Source organism: Meriones unguiculatus, chromosome 6 (genome assembly GCF_030254825.1).
Source record: "Meriones unguiculatus strain TT.TT164.6M chromosome 6, Bangor_MerUng_6.1, whole genome shotgun sequence".
In the NCBI taxonomy this organism is placed as follows: domain Eukaryota; kingdom Metazoa; phylum Chordata; class Mammalia; order Rodentia; family Muridae; genus Meriones; species Meriones unguiculatus.
This window is the reverse complement of record NC_083354.1, coordinates 45788048-45804972: the sequence shown is the minus strand read 5'-3', so window position 1 is coordinate 45804972 and position 16925 is coordinate 45788048. Positions and strand designations below refer to the sequence as shown.

Genomic DNA, 16925 nt, shown 5'->3' with positions numbered 1-16925 from the left:
ATGAAAGGCATACACCGCCACCACCCAGCCAGAGAGCACTCATTTAAAGTAGGGAGTTTAATGAATTTTGAAAAATACCCAACTCTGGCTGAGAAGACATTTCTGTCACCATAACAGCTTCTTTGGTGTCCTTCTAAGGCCACTTTCCTTCACCACCAGTACCCCAGGCAACCAGTGGCCTCATTTCTGTTACCAGTGACTTCTGCTGGTTCTAACCTCCATAAGAAATGAAGGTTAGAAACCAATGAAGATACCAATGAAACACTGCTAACCTATCCATTTAATGTAGAACTGAGAGGCCATTGGGGAAATTTTCAGCTATAAGCAAGTTTTCCAGGAACTGCCTTAGGAGTCCATCTTTTCTCTTTTGTCCTAGCAATGTGTTGCTGGAACTGCTCACGACACACACACACACCCGCTGCTTTGTGAAAGGAATGCTACCCCAGGCCTAGCAGAGTTTGCAAGCTCCTCCAAAACACACAGGACAACAGACTTTTCTTCCGTAATGTACACAGATTTCTCTATCTTCATTAAGGGGAAACTCCCAACTTTCCGTTTTCTTTGGACAACTTAGGAGCCAACCTGGTCTTCATGGGTGTCCTGGATTAAAATTATAATTTTTGATTTGCTTCAAACGGAAACCCTTTTTTTTTTTTTTTTGAGTTTTGTTTCTTTGGGATTTACTTCGATGGAAATGGAGCTTTCCGTTCTAAACTCACTAGTGTGAGGTGTCTTCACTTAAAATATTTTTTTAAATTTATCCACATTTCCTGTCTTGGCAGATGTCACTTTTCACTTCCAAGGTTATCCTCTTGCTGATGGATGCTGGACTTGAGAGTGTCTGCTCATATGAGGCCATGGACTAGAATAGTCCATCCTAGAGATGTTACTGAGATATATGTAGGAGGGTGAGGGGTTCTGTCTTCATTTCTCCCAGAACTGGGATTGCTGAGTCACTAGAGGGTGTCTTTTTAAAAAATAAAACACTATAAACGATGTGCATATGTTCAAATCGCCTGGCTTCCACTTGGATATTTAAAAAAAAACAGAGATGCTATCAAGAGTCATAAAGAAGCCCAAGAAGGGATTAGGGATGTCCCATCTCAAAATATACCAAATGTATTTTAGGATCTCAGGTTGAAATCACATGAAAAACGACAACCATAGGAAGAGTCACTTGGCCTGTCTTTCCATGCATGGCTGGAAAATGGCCGTGAACACTGGATGCTATAACTGGGGCTGCCATGAACATAAACAGACAAACTCGATGAAGGAATCCTTATTCCACCAGCTTCTGCATCCCCACACCCTCCTACATATATCCCAGTAACATCTCTAGGATGGACTATTCTAGTCCATGTATCCATGTGTCCTCTCATGACTCACAAGCTCATGTTCTTTAGACTTTGCTCTTGAAGGTCCCCATGAGCATCTAAAATTCATTTAAAAATCATTTTAAAGAATGCATGACAGGGAAGGAATGGCAGCAAGACCACGAGACAGCCGGTCACATGTCTCTGCAGTCAGGAAGCAGAGTGTTTGGAAATTGGAGATGGGCCATAAAACCCCATGACCTGCCTGTCCCAGTGACCCCACTTCCTCTAGAAGGTTCTGCCTCCCACAGGGTCCATAACCTTCTAAAACAGCACTGCCAACTACTAGCTGGAGACAAGTATCCAAACAAAAAGAGCCTATTGGAATATTTGACACTCAAACCACAACAGAGGAGGCCTCTCCCCATATTCTCAGAAGAGAAAAGGACATGACAATTTCCTTCAGAGAGTAGAACCCCACGAGGTCAGAGTTTTATCCAAGCATTGTTTTCTTTCAAATTCTCCTTTAATTACTGCTGCTGCTGTTGTTGTGTGTGTGTGTGGGAGTGTGTGCTCATGCATGTGTTCATAAATAAATGTAACCTGCTCGGTCTGAATAATGTTACTTGTATGTTTTCCTTTTCTGGGCTGACCATTTGATATTGGCTAACTGGTTGGTATGTTCTACCCTGGAAAAGACTGTTTCTCATCCTCAGTATTTCTTAGTTGCCCATAGTTTTTTGTCTAGGGTTGAGGCCTCAGCCTCATGAGCTTTCCTCCCTCCACACCTTCCAGAAATGGCTAGAAGCTACACCCGTGAAGTCTCATCAACATGGCCGCCTAGACATGGCCTGAATGACAGAAATAGCCATGCTAATGTGCCTGTTAATTTTTGCCAGGCTCTTTTGCCAGGCTCCTGTGCCCTAGAACCCCTGCACAGATATAGCCCAGGGCAGTTCAGAGTCCAATTGGGTTACATAGTAATGTGAAGAGGGACTGCCTCTGACATAATCTGATTGGTCTGCTCTTTGATCACCTCCCCATGAGGGGGAGCAGCCTTACCAGGCCATAGTAGAGGACAATACAGCCACTTTTGATGTGAACTGACAGACTAAGATCAGAAAGGAGAGGAGAACCTCCCCTATTAGTGGACTTGGGGAGTGGCATGCAAGCAGAGGGAGGAGGGAGGGTGGGATTGGGAGGGGAGGGAGGGGCTTATGGGGGGATGCAGAATGAATAAAGTGTAATTGATGAAAAATTTAAGAAAAAAGGGAAAAAAATAATTTAAGAACCTTAAATGACTTTCAAAATTGGAGGAAAACATGGAGTTAGTCAATTGGCATGGAGCACGTCTCGCCCCTGGGGGCAATGGTCTCCTGAACCTACTCAGACCTCGGACACCACCACTGCTAGTTCTAGAACTGACGCAGGATGTTCCAACGAGGGGTTAAGGCTTCTCATAATATTTCCTATAAGCCCACACCTGTTTGTCTATATCCCCCATTTTTATTCATTATTAGCCAGATAGAGCCAAGTAATTGTGGTAATGATACTTGCTTTTTTGCCCAATGCTGGAATGCTAGTAAATTTAGGTATGCCCTGGTTACTCGCATGCCTCACTGGGTGCCTGCGCCCATTGATGCCCCTCACGCTATGACTCTCTTCAGACAGAAAAGGGATCTTGGAACTACAGCCACCATTGTTACTACCATCTCATTGGTGGCTGTTGGAGCTACCACCAGGGCATTAGCCATGAGTCATACTGGGCAGACTGCTCAGACCCTGAATAATCATTTAGCCAATGTAGCTCATGCCTTAGTTGTACATAAAGGAATTAATGCTCAACTAAAAGGAAGCTTGATGGTGTTCAATCAGAGGATTGACCTCGTGCAGGAGCAAATTGATACCCTATGGCAAATCGCTCAACCTGGCTGTCAATGAAAGTATGCTGGACTTTGTGTCACTAGCATACAACATGAGAATTTTTCCTGTGCTGCAAATCTGTCTAAACAATTGTCGAGCTATATTTTAGGTAATTGGACTGGAGAATTCGATACTATGATGGAGCAGCTGAGAGTGGCCATTGTCACAGTAAATTCTACCGGAGTGGACGCAGGACTAGCCACAGGATTATCAACATGGATTGCTGCAGCCATGAATCATCTGAAGGAATGGGCGGGCATGGGAGTGTTAGCAGGCCTTCTGGTGTTGGTCTCCTTGGTTTGCCTGTGGTATATATGCAAGATTAGAGTCTCACAACAGTGTGATGCAGCCATGATCATTCAGGCCTTTACAGCCATTGAAGCAGGACATTCTCCCCAAGCATGGTTGGATACCATAAAAAGCTAAAATGATACGCTCAGGATGCGAGGCTAAGCACTGCACTCAGGGTCAGCCGCTTTGGACCCAGAGAAGAGCATGTCTGATTGCATGCGGGTTGATGCCCCAGGTCCCGCCTCTGAGAAAAAGGTATCGGACGGGTCTGATGCTCTTTGGGTGGATGACACCTAAATGAACATCAGTACAAAGTCCCAATTTATTTCTAATATCAGAGATCAGACCTCTACTCTTGCCTGATGCGTCTAAAACAAAAAGGGGGAACTGTAGAGAGCTGCGGAATGCTATGCCTTAAAGATGGAGCTGGTTTCCGCCTTCCACCTTCCCGATGGTGAGTGCTCTCTGTCATGAACAATTCCACATTTGGCTAAGGCTGAGGATCTGGCTTGCTTCCATGTATGTGGACCTATCTGCATTGCCCCCGTGGCACGCCTGGGTAGGCTACCCAGAGGCTATTTAAGCTGTGGGCTGGCTTTCCCCGGGGTCCGAGGATTGTTCAATGTTCCTGAATAAACTGCATTGAAAAAAAAAAAAAAAAGAAAACAATGGAGTGAAGTGCATATACGAGGATTTGGAGGGAAGAAAGAAAAGTAAGAAATGATGTAATTTTAATCTCAAGAAATATAAAATAATCATTTGATAACTTAATGCTCAAGAAGTCATCAGTGCCACAAATAAGGAGTTAAACAGGGATAAATTCCTTAACATTCCAACTGTGTTTCTCATTTGATTATAACGGTAACCCATGACTAGCTAGATTAAATCAGCTCTATGCAAATCAATGCATATCAGATGCAACAAATGTCTTATCCTGCCTTCCTTTTCTACAGCTAACTCTACATTTCCCAGGGGAATTTTCCAGCTCATTATCAAAAACTGATTAAATGATTGGGGTAGGAGCATTAAAAAAATGGCTGCATATGTTTATAGGTACACGCTAGATAGAAATAAGTAATGTTTCTCCTAGGTGCTAAAAGCACGCCACTGAGTTAAAAAAAAAAAAAAGAAAAGAAAAAGAAAAAGTCAAAGAACACTGAGAAAACTAATTAATCACTTCAGGGTTCATCAACAAATTCAGGTACCCCATTTCAAAATTTCACAATTACCTAAAATGCTCGCCAATAATCTCAGTTTCTTACTACTGTAATGGACTGTCAACAGCAAACATTACATATTTCTATGTTTTATTTTTAGTTGAATATTTGAAAGAAATAATTAGAAGAATATGAATTTATAGAAAAAAAAAGAGAAATGTTCAAAGTATCTTACAAGACATCTGATCCATTCAAGCTACTGTGTGTTTATTCTACTTTGAATTGTATGGCTTATGATGGAGGTTCGGGGGAGAAAGGCTGACTGTCTGCTCTTAGACTGATAAATCAGTATATTGTCCACCACGGTGAAACAAGGAAAGATGGGAGGGGAGGAGGGCATGAGCTCTCCTCTCCTGTAGCAGAAGCCCTGCCGTCAGAGCTAGCTGAGGAGTAATCTGTCTTCTGCAGCTTAGCACAGAGACCCACAGCGGAGGCTCTGCCTCAGACTCATTCACCACACTTAACTGTTCTTACGAGTCTATTGCAGCTTGGGAGAGACTGGAGAGATATTTCTTTCCTCCAGAAAGAAGTTATGTGATCCCTGAGCAAATGCCTTCATGTCTTTGGTCTCTCTTCTCAGAAACACATTTAAAGATATCTTTTCCTCTTTGAAGCCAGGAGAACAGAGTCCCACTTCTCTATCTCAAACAATGGTTTATTACCTTATCCTGGGCTGCTATTCATAGAAATGGCTCTACCCTAATCAGCATCACCCTACATCAGTTGCTACACAAGACCTAACTTTCTCACTTGGAACAGCTGACCCCCCCCACTTTCCTCAAATGAAAGACAAATAATACAGTATAAAACCATCACAAAAAAAATACCACAAATCCATCTGATAAACATATATCCTTGTCTGTCTACTATAAGAAGGCTTCCATGGCATCACTTCGAACTTGGCAGCAGGCAGCTTAAAGAGCTTCAGGAGCTCCATTTAGCTGAGGGAGGTGACCCCTTCTCTACTAGTTCAGGAAGACCTGAAGCGCAAATTTGGGCTGAGATAAAGGCACAATCCAAGTTTCACTTCTTTAATGCTCAGTTCGTGAGAAGAGCTGACACGCAGCACCTCCAGTCAACCCACCGGAGTTTACAGCATTGTGACACAGACTTCAACAGTACCACCTTGCTGCTGTGTGCCACTCAGGTGAAGCCTCGCCGACTGAGCCACAGGGAGTCAAGTGACAGAGTGCCTCGGCTGCTCTTCTTGAAACCACCTTGCATTCTCTCAGAGGCTATTCTCACTCCTACTGGCAAATGCTACTAAAACACAGCAGTGATGCGAAGGCAGGCACCCAAGAGCTGACTTACAGAGAAATACACCTCTGCTAAGCCTCCCCTCTTCTTATCACAGTAAGATTTGAACTATGGTCTACCAGCTCTCTCATCCTCTCCTGGCCTTTTCCTTTCAAGCAAGTATTTAAAAAAAAATTCATGCAGTTCAGTCTTGCCTTCACATTTGCTTCTTAAGGGTCTACTAATATCTCATTCATTCACTTCATCATCTCATTAATTTATAAATTCATTTATTCAAGAAATAATTAGTGAGTACTGATAATATCCTGGTGTGTTATTCTAGGCACTAGGAACAGTAGTAAACAAGACCAAGAAGACTCATGCATTCAAAAGCACCCCTCAACAAAGCATTGTAACTGTTCTCTTCCTTTGGCTCTTAGTATACTAGGCACTAAGCTAAGAGACTTCCATGCCCCATCTTGATTTCTGTTGATAACAGCCACAAAAGGAGGAATCATCATTCTTGTTTCATGGATAAGGTAGCAAAGACCCAGAAAGACCTGGTAGCCGAGGGCTTCCTCTCTAGATGACATGCAGCGCTGGAGTAGAGCTTTGAAGAATTCTTACTCAGGTTAATGACAATATTGTTTAACCCACTCAGTAGAGTGCTGGCAACAGATTCGAGTTTCTAACGTATCTTCACTGTTGCAATGAAGACAGAGAAGATAAAAGGCCCTTCGGATCACAGCCCTGCCCTGAGCAGTAATGGCAGGAAGTCACATACATGGAAGGGTTCTCCCAGAGATCTGCTGAGGGGTGACACAAACACATACCATAATGTCCAAGGTCAATGATGGTGTCCTCTAAACTTGGCTCAAGTTCCTCAAGGTGCAGAGAAGGAAGGGACTGGGGCTCAGAAAGGTTCTCTGAAGTCCGCTCATCTAATTCCTTGTAGAAGGGAATTAACAGTTCATGAGAAACTGACAGAAGGAAATGCCCCTACCACAAATGAAGCAGCATTCTTCTCCGTTAAGCCTGATAGCATATTAAAGCTTCGAGTTGGTAACTTAGGATAAGGGAAATGGTCTTGAACCAGACAGTGACCCTGGGCAAAGCATTCGGCCTCTGTAAGAGTCAGTTTGCAGGCCATAGCAAAGTGGTCCAAGTAAGACACCCAGGGAGCCAAGTCAAAGGCTCAGTCAAGTATAGGTTCTATCAGCAGTCAGAAGCAAGCATCTCTCTCCAATGTGTACCCAGTGTTCCACCCAACTCATCCCTGTTCCAGCCCTTTTCAAGACATAAAAAGTAAGGTTGGAAATGTGGTATTAGTTGGTAGAGTGTTTCCCTGGCATACAAGAAGTCTTGCACCCAATCCCCAGCACTTCATAAACTGCCTATAATTCCAGCTAGGGAAGCTAGCTGCCTTAGTTACTGTTCTATAACTGTGAAGAGACACCATGACCATGTCTTATTTTTAAACACATTTAATCAGGGGCTTGCTTATAGTTTCAGTTGGTTAGTCCGTTATCATCATGACAGGAAGCAAAGAGGCATGGTGATGGAGCCTTATCTGAGAGCTTTACATCCTGATAGGTAGGAGCAGGCAGAGAAAAAGAGAGAGAGAATGAGAGAGACAGACACAGAGACAGAGACTGGACTGGCATGGGCCACACCAAGTGACAGGGTTCCTACTCTAACAAGACCACACCTCCTACTCCTTCTAATCTTTTCCAAACTCATACATTTGGCTAAGCATTCGAATATTTGAGCCTATGGGAGCATTCTCATTCAATCCAACACAGAAATGGAAGCAGGATCGTTAAGCAGTCTGGACTAGACGGTATGTTTGAAGTGAGCTTGCAACATGAGGTTCTGCCTCAACAAAACCAAACCAAAACTAACTAAATAAAAGGCAAAATTACTAAACATATTAATAGGAATTTCAATAAGCTATTTGCCTATTATTGTTGTTGTCACATGTGTGTTTGCAAACCAAATCTAATACTGAATTGCCATATTTTCTCTAATAAGTAGCTCTCGTGGTGGGGGGGGGACTAAACCAAGAGAGCCTTTTATTAAGGAATAAATTAAAAGGAAAGTTCAAAGGAATATTACATGAGTAAGTCAAGTGAAGCCACGCCCCACCACAGCAATGTGTGAGAGTAAGCTCATGAAGTATTGTTAAGAGGTCTGCTTTCCCTACCGGCTGACCACTGTTTAAGGAGATACGGGTGCAAATTGTCACTGACGTACACGGAGAACCCAAAGGACAAGGAGATTGTGGACTATTATCACTGCATGTCCTTCAACAGGGGTTTGAAAATAAGCACTTGGGCTCTCAATTGACTGTGACTTTTGAGGTTCTCGTTGAAGAGGATAGAATTTCTGTAGCCGTCTCTCAGAAAGAAGAGCACTGATCTGCTCCTTGACACTCCCTCTCCCCCATTCCCAGCACATATGCGGACTCCTAGTCTGCTAGGTATTTTTTCACAGAAGCCCAGATTTAGCACCATGGCTGTACATGCCATGGGAAAAGGGACAGCCAGGGCTTGCCTTGTGTATTGTGGGTTTTCCAAGCTACCATCCTCTTAAGAAATGGAATCAAACAAGAGTCCACACTCAACTGGGCTTCAAGATTTCAAAGCCCCCATTCAACCATGCAAAAAATGCCTGCCAAAATAAAGACATTGTCACTTGAAGTCTGAAAACAAACCAAGCCACTCTCCTAAGTGCCTCAGAGAATTTTCATAACATATGGGATACTAGGTCCATTCTCTCTCAAAACGGTTCAGCTGGTGAAGTGCTGAGCGCAAGCATGAAGACTTGCACACAGACTCCCAGCATCTATGCTTTTAAGAGGCAGGTGTTGATCTCACAGCTGGAGAGGTAGAGACCAGAAGATCTTGTCTTGCTGTCTTGAGGGAAGGACTTGCTGGCCAGCCAGCAGAGCATAATCAACGAGCTTTCATTCATTGAATAAGGTCAAGAGGAAAAGAGAAGGACTCCAGTGCTCACCTCTGCTTTTCAAATGCAGGCACACACTTGAACACCTACACATACACACACACACATACACACACACACACACACACACACACACACACACACACACACCAAACACACTCCCCACAATGAAGCACATAGGAGTTTGTTCCAGCCTGGCAAGAGAGAAAGAAGGAATTGAGAGCAGAGCCTCAGTGAGGGTAGGAAGAAATGAAGCCATCAGAATGTAGAGAAGAAGGGGCAAGGAAGTGCATTCAAAGACAGGTGCCTTCTTCCTTTATCACATTTTCCTGCAGCTGCTTGCATCTGATTAAATCAGTTTCTGTCATATTTTATTTCATCTTTTTCAGCTCAACAATGCCTTTCTCTGAGATGACGAAAACCCTTCAGGCCTCTGCAAAGTGTTTAGCTTCTTCCTTTGTTCTGGGAATATCATTAAACCCATCTCCCTCTTGTGCCTGTGAGTCTGATTAAACCTGTCTCTTCCCTGCCTGCTTGCCTTTCTCCCTCCTCCTCCTGGGGTGAACAAGAAAGGCTTCCCTTAGGTTGCACCTCCTTTTCTTCCATTCCCATTAAATGATTTTTTTCCCCTCTAAAGAGATAAGAGATCTGTTCATTGGTGTCTTTTTCAGTTCCTTCATCTCGAGGGGAATGGTTGCATTCAGAAGCTTCACTTTCTGCCGCTGGCTAATAGGGTGTAATCATTGGCCAGCAGCGTCGGGAGCAACAGAAGCTCATCAGAAATCTGACAGCCCAGGCCCTGGACCAGCACAATCAAAACCCACACAAACAGGACGGTCTGGTGTGTTCTGAAGTCTGAGAAGTGTCCTACAAGTGACAGAATGTAGAGACAGCTGTCTGGTTGTGGACCTGAGAGCTCAGAACGTTTTCCTGAAGACAAAGTGACCTCTGAAACAGGGGGTAGGGGGTTGTGAACAATGGATCATTTACTGTTCTCACACTGACATGCTAACAATGCTCCTGTCTGTGTCCAAACTTAGGAAACATACTTCTGAAAACCTCAAGACCGGAAACAGTGGAACAAACCTCAGAAAAATCAAAGCACGAACCAAAATCTTTATCCAGGACATATACCACACACACACCCCACACACACTACATACACATACACATGTACACACACCACACACACAAACACACATGCCCCCTCCAACACACACACACACACACACACACACACACACACACACATACACACACAAGGTACTTGCTGAAAGAAAGTTCAACCTCGTCAATTTGACAAGATTTAGAATTACCATGGAAACGCAGTTCTGGGTGTGTCTGTGAGAGTGTCTGCAGAAAGGCCGATGTGAAGGAGGAAGACCTACTCTGAATGTGGGCAGCATCAGCCACAGGCTAGGGTCCTGGGCTGGGTGAAAGGAGAAAACCAGCGGGCAATGATATTCATCCTTCGGCTTCCTGAGGGCAGAGCCAACATCCTTGCCAACATAACTGCTCTGCCATTGTGGGCCACACTTTCAAATTATGAGTACTTCAAAACTCTCCCCAAAGCAAAAGCCTTCCTGGGGTTGCTCTTGTCAGGCATTCTGTCCCAGCATCAAGACAAGCGACTAATACAGGAAGTCCCAAGGTTTGCCCGTTGGGAATTACAGGATCTTTGTACAAGCTTTTCTTGATCTGAGCTGGGCCAAAATAAAGATGTTTCCCTGGCTCCATGTTCTCTGTTAGAACATGTGGGTAACAAAATCTTCTGAGGTTCTGCCTGCCATATAGTCTTGGGTTTATCCTTAGAATCTTAATACCCAAGTCTGCAGAGGTTACAAAAGGGCTTTGGCTTTCATAGTTGTTCAGCCCCATCATATGTCATACAGCATATTTATACTACTGGAAATAATTACATCAGACATGAAAATGAATATCTTAAAGGGTCAAAAAAGAGAAGTAAACAGGTGAAGTAGATTATCAGTCACTAATACATGAGATCTTCCTTTTTTTTTCCTGCCATATGATAACTTCAAAATAATGCCAGTGCTTGAGGTGGCCTTACATCCCCGAAATCTCAGCACTTGAGAAGCTAAGGCAAGAGGCGCTTAAGTTTAACGCCAGTCTGGACCACACAACAAGACCCTGTCAGGAAGGAAGGGAGGAAAAAAGGAAGGAAGGAAGGAAGGAAGGAAGGAACGAACGAAGGAAGGAATGAAGGAAGGAAGGAAGGAAAAAAGGGAGGGAGGAACAGGAAGGAGGGAGGAAGGGAAAGAGGAAGGAAAGTTGGTGGCTTAGGTTTTATAACACACACACACACACACACACACACACACACACACACACACCATCTCTAGTTCCCAAGCTTGAGTCTAAGCAAAGAAATCTCTCAGATGTCAAAGGATGAGCATTGTAGAAATAAGAACTTGAGTCTATTTTAGTGATTAAGCAAGTAGTTTGCATACTTAACAAGCACAGGGTCCTTGCAATCCCTTGTTTAGAAATGTCAGTTTCCTTGTTTAGGTATATGGGAATGGTTGGTTTTCAATCTTATATGGACAAAGCAGACAGAGCCAGGGGCAAACCCACGGGCCAGCCTCAAAGTGCTTAGGAGTCCAGTGTGCCGGAGTAAGGCCCTCAGTTCCCCTGAGGCATGGGTTCTTCAATGTGGTGGTGGCATCAAGATCATTCTCTTGGTTGAGACCTGTTCCTATATTGCTGACCCCACGTCCTTTCAGCCAGCACTTTCTCTAGTTGCCATATTCATGAGCAGGAAAGACCTCATAATTTCCCAAGTCCCTGAGACAGATGCCATAAAGGGCTTTCCTAAAAATGGGGGCACCAAAAAGGTGGGACACACAGGATAGGATTGTGCACTTATCACCAGCACTTTCATAGTGTCTACTGATCAGCTCAATAGCAGAGGAAAACCTGTAAGATCATAGAGAAGACTAGATCTGCCGTGGGCTCCAACTTTGGATTATCAGATCCTGTAAATGATTGAGGAAAATAAATGAGCACTGTCTTGTTCAGAGGGGGACAGAAATCAAGTGTTCCTAGACAAGCATTGCTTGTCTAAAAGAAAGATTTGCTCAGGCTTCTGCACTGTCCAGGCTTTGGAAACCTGTAATAACTAAGCTAAGCTATAGGATTTACAGCACTGAGGTTCAGGACATTCTTTGACAGTCTCAAGGTCGAACCGACCTTTCTGTCAAACGGAAGCATCTCAGATGCGGAGATCTCTGGGTAAACATCTTAAAACTTGTTTTCCCCCCAGGTTCTTTTATCAGAAAAGCTATAAAGTTGGTGTTGATGTCAACCGGCGCAAACGACACCTCACATAGACTACCTCACTGTCAGGTCCTACTGCCAAGACCCAGAGAGATAGTCTCAACCATGAGTGAACACAGAATTTGCCACTCAGCAATGTCAAATACAGATGATATGAACAGGGACAGGAAAGGTCCTGCAACTATTCATTATCAGGTATATGGTGGTTCTTCAGTTTGAACAAAGTTACTGTCACAGTGTGTGATGATATGGATAAGACATAAAAAAATGGTCAATGAAAATAAGACAAAAAGGGATTGACGGGACCGGAGAGGCAAAACACAAAGGATAGAAGTGAAAATCAAATGTGCATACACTTGCTCTATCAATTCATCATGTTGCGCATCATCTCTGCATTCGGTGACAATTCAGTTATCTTGTAAACAGTAGCCACGTGATATGTGATAGCAGAATCAACTGGTCCACTTCTAGATGCAGTCGGCTTTGAATTAGGGTTATCGCCAACTGTTGGGTTACTTTTTAGATCCCTCCCTGGAGTTGGGCCTGGGGGCTGGATTCTCTACCCCTTCTCCTACACATTTGGTCTGATGACTCTGAAGGACCCTAAGCAAGGAAACCCCCCACATACACATGAAATGAAGGGTGCTTACATGGAGCACATCGGCACTCAGAGGCTCAACGTTCTTGAATCTCAATTCCTGTATCCGTTTGTTATTTTCTTTGTATTTTTCTTCCACAGTCCTTCTGTAAATTTAATAGAATGTGTAAAGATCAGTACAATTTGCTTACACCAGATCGACAGTACACAAATAAACATGATCCCTGTTTTGACAGACAGACCCTGAGGTCTGTCCCTCATGGTCCAGCTCCACAAGTGGTGACATCTCCTTTTAAAATTCCTGGTGATCCTCTTCTAAGCACACACAAGGAAGCTATGGCTCCTTGGTCAACGCTGAGAACACCTGAGGTATCAGGAGATGGTAATGTTCACCCCGGAGCATCCTGACTGTGGGGCTGCTGCCACCCCAGTCTGAGGTTCACTCTGCTTCATGATGAGCAAGTCCACACACAAGCACAATGGGACTAGATGTCAAGGAATGTGTGGGCATTGTGGTGGACGGGAAGTAGTAATAGGTCTACCGTCTAATCAGCTTTCAACTATTCAGAACCATGTTGTTAGTCACCATGATGTATGACAAACAGACTTCCAGGACTTACAATTCCTTCTGCTAACATGCTCACCCCTTCTCAGCAGCCACCATTCTACTCTTTGCTTCTGCAGGCTTCATTTCTTACACTACATATTAAGGAGATTATGCACAGTGTTGGCATGTCTCCATGGTATTAGCTAAAATACATGACCCCTCTTGAGTTCTAGAAACAATGATCAAAATTCTAATCCAGTTAATTTAGAAAATCAAGACCAAATGAGAACAATATTAGTATATCATGTGGAATAATCATGCTATTCTTTTGCCTATAAATAGCTTTAATTTGAATAATAATTTTTAATATGCACGTGAAGTATTATATTTGCCTTTTTAATGTATTTCTTTCAGATTTAACTCCCCATTTACATTCAGCCAGTTACAGGGATTATGCCACCTTGAAGATATTAACATAACTTATGGTTAGAGAAAGGTTTGGAGCTATGAGTTGAAGTAATGGCTCAAGTAATTCAAGTGCATACATTTCCCTGGTGAGATCCCCAACCAGTGGTTTATAGGAACCAACATGCTTTGACTCCCAAGAACAGACTGCACGTGTATCTTCCCAACCGAGCAATCCATAATATCACCTGGTAGCCTGAAACTGGCCATGACAGGAGCAGTTACACCACAGAGATCAGCAAACAGATGAGCTCTCTCCAAACCCAAAGATGCTCTTTAACAATTCTCAACATCCCACTGCCTATCAGTCCTCTGCTGTGATGGACTGTACGCCCAAACAGTGAGCCAAAGTAGACCCTTTATCCCTTAGGTTGATGTCAGGGTACTTTATCACAGCAGTGGGAAAAGCAACCAATACAGAGCAGAAGATTGAGGTTGTCTGTTCAGCCTCCTAGTGGGACTGGTCCGAGTTTTAACAACAATGGGGTTTCATTTAGAGGCTGACCACATTTTCCTCACTAGTAACCTCCCACCTTTCAATCTTTGCCTTCACAGAGGATAGAAAACCTAATATAAATAGGACCTGACATCCAATCTATAGCTCAGTAATCATTTTGTGGGGAATAGGTGAATTAACAAGTGATCATATGTGCTTTGGACTCTCATTTTGGCTTTTGCCTTCCTTGAGTTCTTCGACGGTACTGTTAGGGCATAGCACATGGGGCACCCAAAGGTGAGGCAGCTTACTTCAGCTTCTTGGCTTTCACATCAGATGCCTGCAGCTTCCTCAGCTGCATCCTTTCTCTCGGTGTCATTTTCTGGACTTTGGACAGAGCTTGCAGACTCTGCAGGTGAACCTTTTCCTGCCTGTAAATAATAAACATCTCCCAACATGCAACTCATACCAAACACGTTCAGAAAAAAAAAAAAAGATTAAACAAATATGTTACACAAGTATCATTGCTCTATGGAGAGAGCAGCGGCGTCTCAAGGCAGGCCAGGAAAATCTAATAAACTCCAAGTGGGTAATGGGCCAACAAGGACTGGAGTTAATCAGCATTATTTTTCAAATTGGATTTCTGCTTAAAAGCAAATTGTGTACTTTCCAAATTTCTGCTCATTTCATTGCCTACGGCTGGTTTTTAAAATGTAAGACAAATGAGGATCTTGGCCGTCAAAGGGTAAACAGGCCACCTGAGTAACTCATCTATGGGTATTAGGTCATGGTCTTGAAGTGAACCCCGGCTTCCTCCTCCGTACAGAATGGGCTCCAGTGAGCGTCACATGAAAGAGTGTACGCATCTTGTCCAATATGCGGCACTATAACAACTGTATTATCTTTTTTAAAAAATAATTTACTTAATTTTACTTTATGTGCATTAGTGTCAGATCCCTTGGAACTGGGGTTATAGACAGCTGTGAGCTGTGGGTGCTGGGAATTGAACCCAGGTCTTAAGAAGAACAGACAGTGCTCTTACTCACCAATCGCTGAGCCATCTCTCCAGCCCCCATATGACTGTATTATCTTGAATGGCTTATATTCTGGGCTTACTCCAATAGGTATTTTATGGTAGTGTAGTTCAGTGGTTAACTGTGAAGGTTAACACGCTGGCCTCAAAGCCTAGCTCCCAGGTTCACTTTGCATGTGCTTTGGAGGCTATAAAATCTCAGTGTGAGTGTACAAGAGAACAATGCCACCCACACCCTACAGTTATCCTTCAATAAATCATCAGTAAATATGGAAGAGCCTCCTTTTGTTGGGTTACAAAAAATCTCTCACACTAAACAAGGAGTGTGAAGCCTGTGGCCACATTCCCAGTGACCTCGTCCCTCGTACACCTCACCTACGTCATAGAGGTCTGATTCTTGGTTAGGGACAAGTAATCTCAGAGGAGTCTTTGCTCTCAACTTCTTCCTTAAGAAACACTGTGAGACCTAATGGATTTTCCTGAAACAGCCACAGATCTTGAAATCAGTATTTTACCCTGTGAAACAACCTCCACAAAACTGAATTCCGGCACGCCATTGACTGTAAACGGTCTCAGGCAAAGCGTTTCACAACCACGGCGCAACATGATAGCCAAGATTAACCTACTATTTCAAAAACAAGATGAGCTCTACTCTAACATCCCTAGTTAATAAACAACAACAAAAATGAAACTTAAACTTTCTCGAAAGAATGGATAGCAGCATGAGAAAATAAGCTATTAGAGACAGGTTGTAGATTTACCGCTGGGGATGCCTTTCAGGTGGCCATTGGCTTGGGTTGAGTGTGAGGCTGGGAAATCAAATAGGACACAGAGGTGAAACCACTGGGGTGTGTGAGAGGAGAGTGTCTGCGCTGAGCTGTGTTTGAGGGGACAGTGTCTGCACGTGTGTGTCTGTGTGTGTGTCAGAGGAGAGTACCTGTCGATTTGGCCTTGAAAGTCAGCCTGGGGGGACCTGTTCTCATACCACTGCCTTGCACACCACTGGGGAGGGACAGCTATTGTCCGTGGCTCCTTCTAAGATTAAATAGCGGGGTCCTGGTGTCTGCACTTCACCGCAGGCACGGCACATGTAGGCACCCCTGATCTGCAGCTACCCACCATTCTGGGCTTTTACAAGTTAAAGCAAAAAGATCTTTTTGAATGAGAAAAAAAGAGAAGTCGTGTTCAGGAACCATTCTGGTTCTTTTGGAAATAGACTTCATCTTACGTTTTGTGAGAAGCTGTATAATATGTGAAGAGAGTAAATTCACCTTTTTTTTTTCCAGATGCCTCAGGAAACAACACTCCTCCAAGTAGACAGATACTCTCTAAGTAAACAAGCCCTATAGGAAGCCATTTAGGTTTCTGAGGGCAGGGTTATTAGCATAAACATTCCTAAGTGTCTGAGCTATTCACTTCTCTAAACTGTAACAAGGCGACTGTGGTGCCGCCCTGCAGATCTGTGAGCTGCTAGGGCTTTTAGTTCAGCACTTCAGCCTGTGACCACCCGGAGCAAATGGCTTTGGCATGCCACCTTGCTGGAGCGTCTTAATTTCTTGGCGAGACTTGAGTGAAGTCTAGGATACTCCGCGCAGTCAGCTCGGCACT

The 16925-nt window shown here is 43.7% G+C and overlaps 1 protein-coding gene across 2 annotated transcripts in view; it reads right to left on the bottom strand.

Annotated features, from left to right (window-relative positions):
* Nek11 (NIMA related kinase 11) overlaps positions 1 to 16925 on the bottom strand; it is a 221161-nt gene that overhangs the window by 120282 nt on the left and 83954 nt on the right. For both annotated transcript variants that reach the window (XM_060385387.1, XM_060385386.1), the window contains exons 10-12: positions 14596 to 14715; positions 12889 to 12982; positions 6814 to 6928 (exon numbers count right to left, since the gene is read on the bottom strand). In XM_060385387.1, the coding sequence (XP_060241370.1) occupies positions 6814 to 6928; positions 12889 to 12982; positions 14596 to 14715 (329 nt within the window). The remainder of the gene's footprint in view (positions 1 to 6813; positions 6929 to 12888; positions 12983 to 14595; positions 14716 to 16925) is intronic.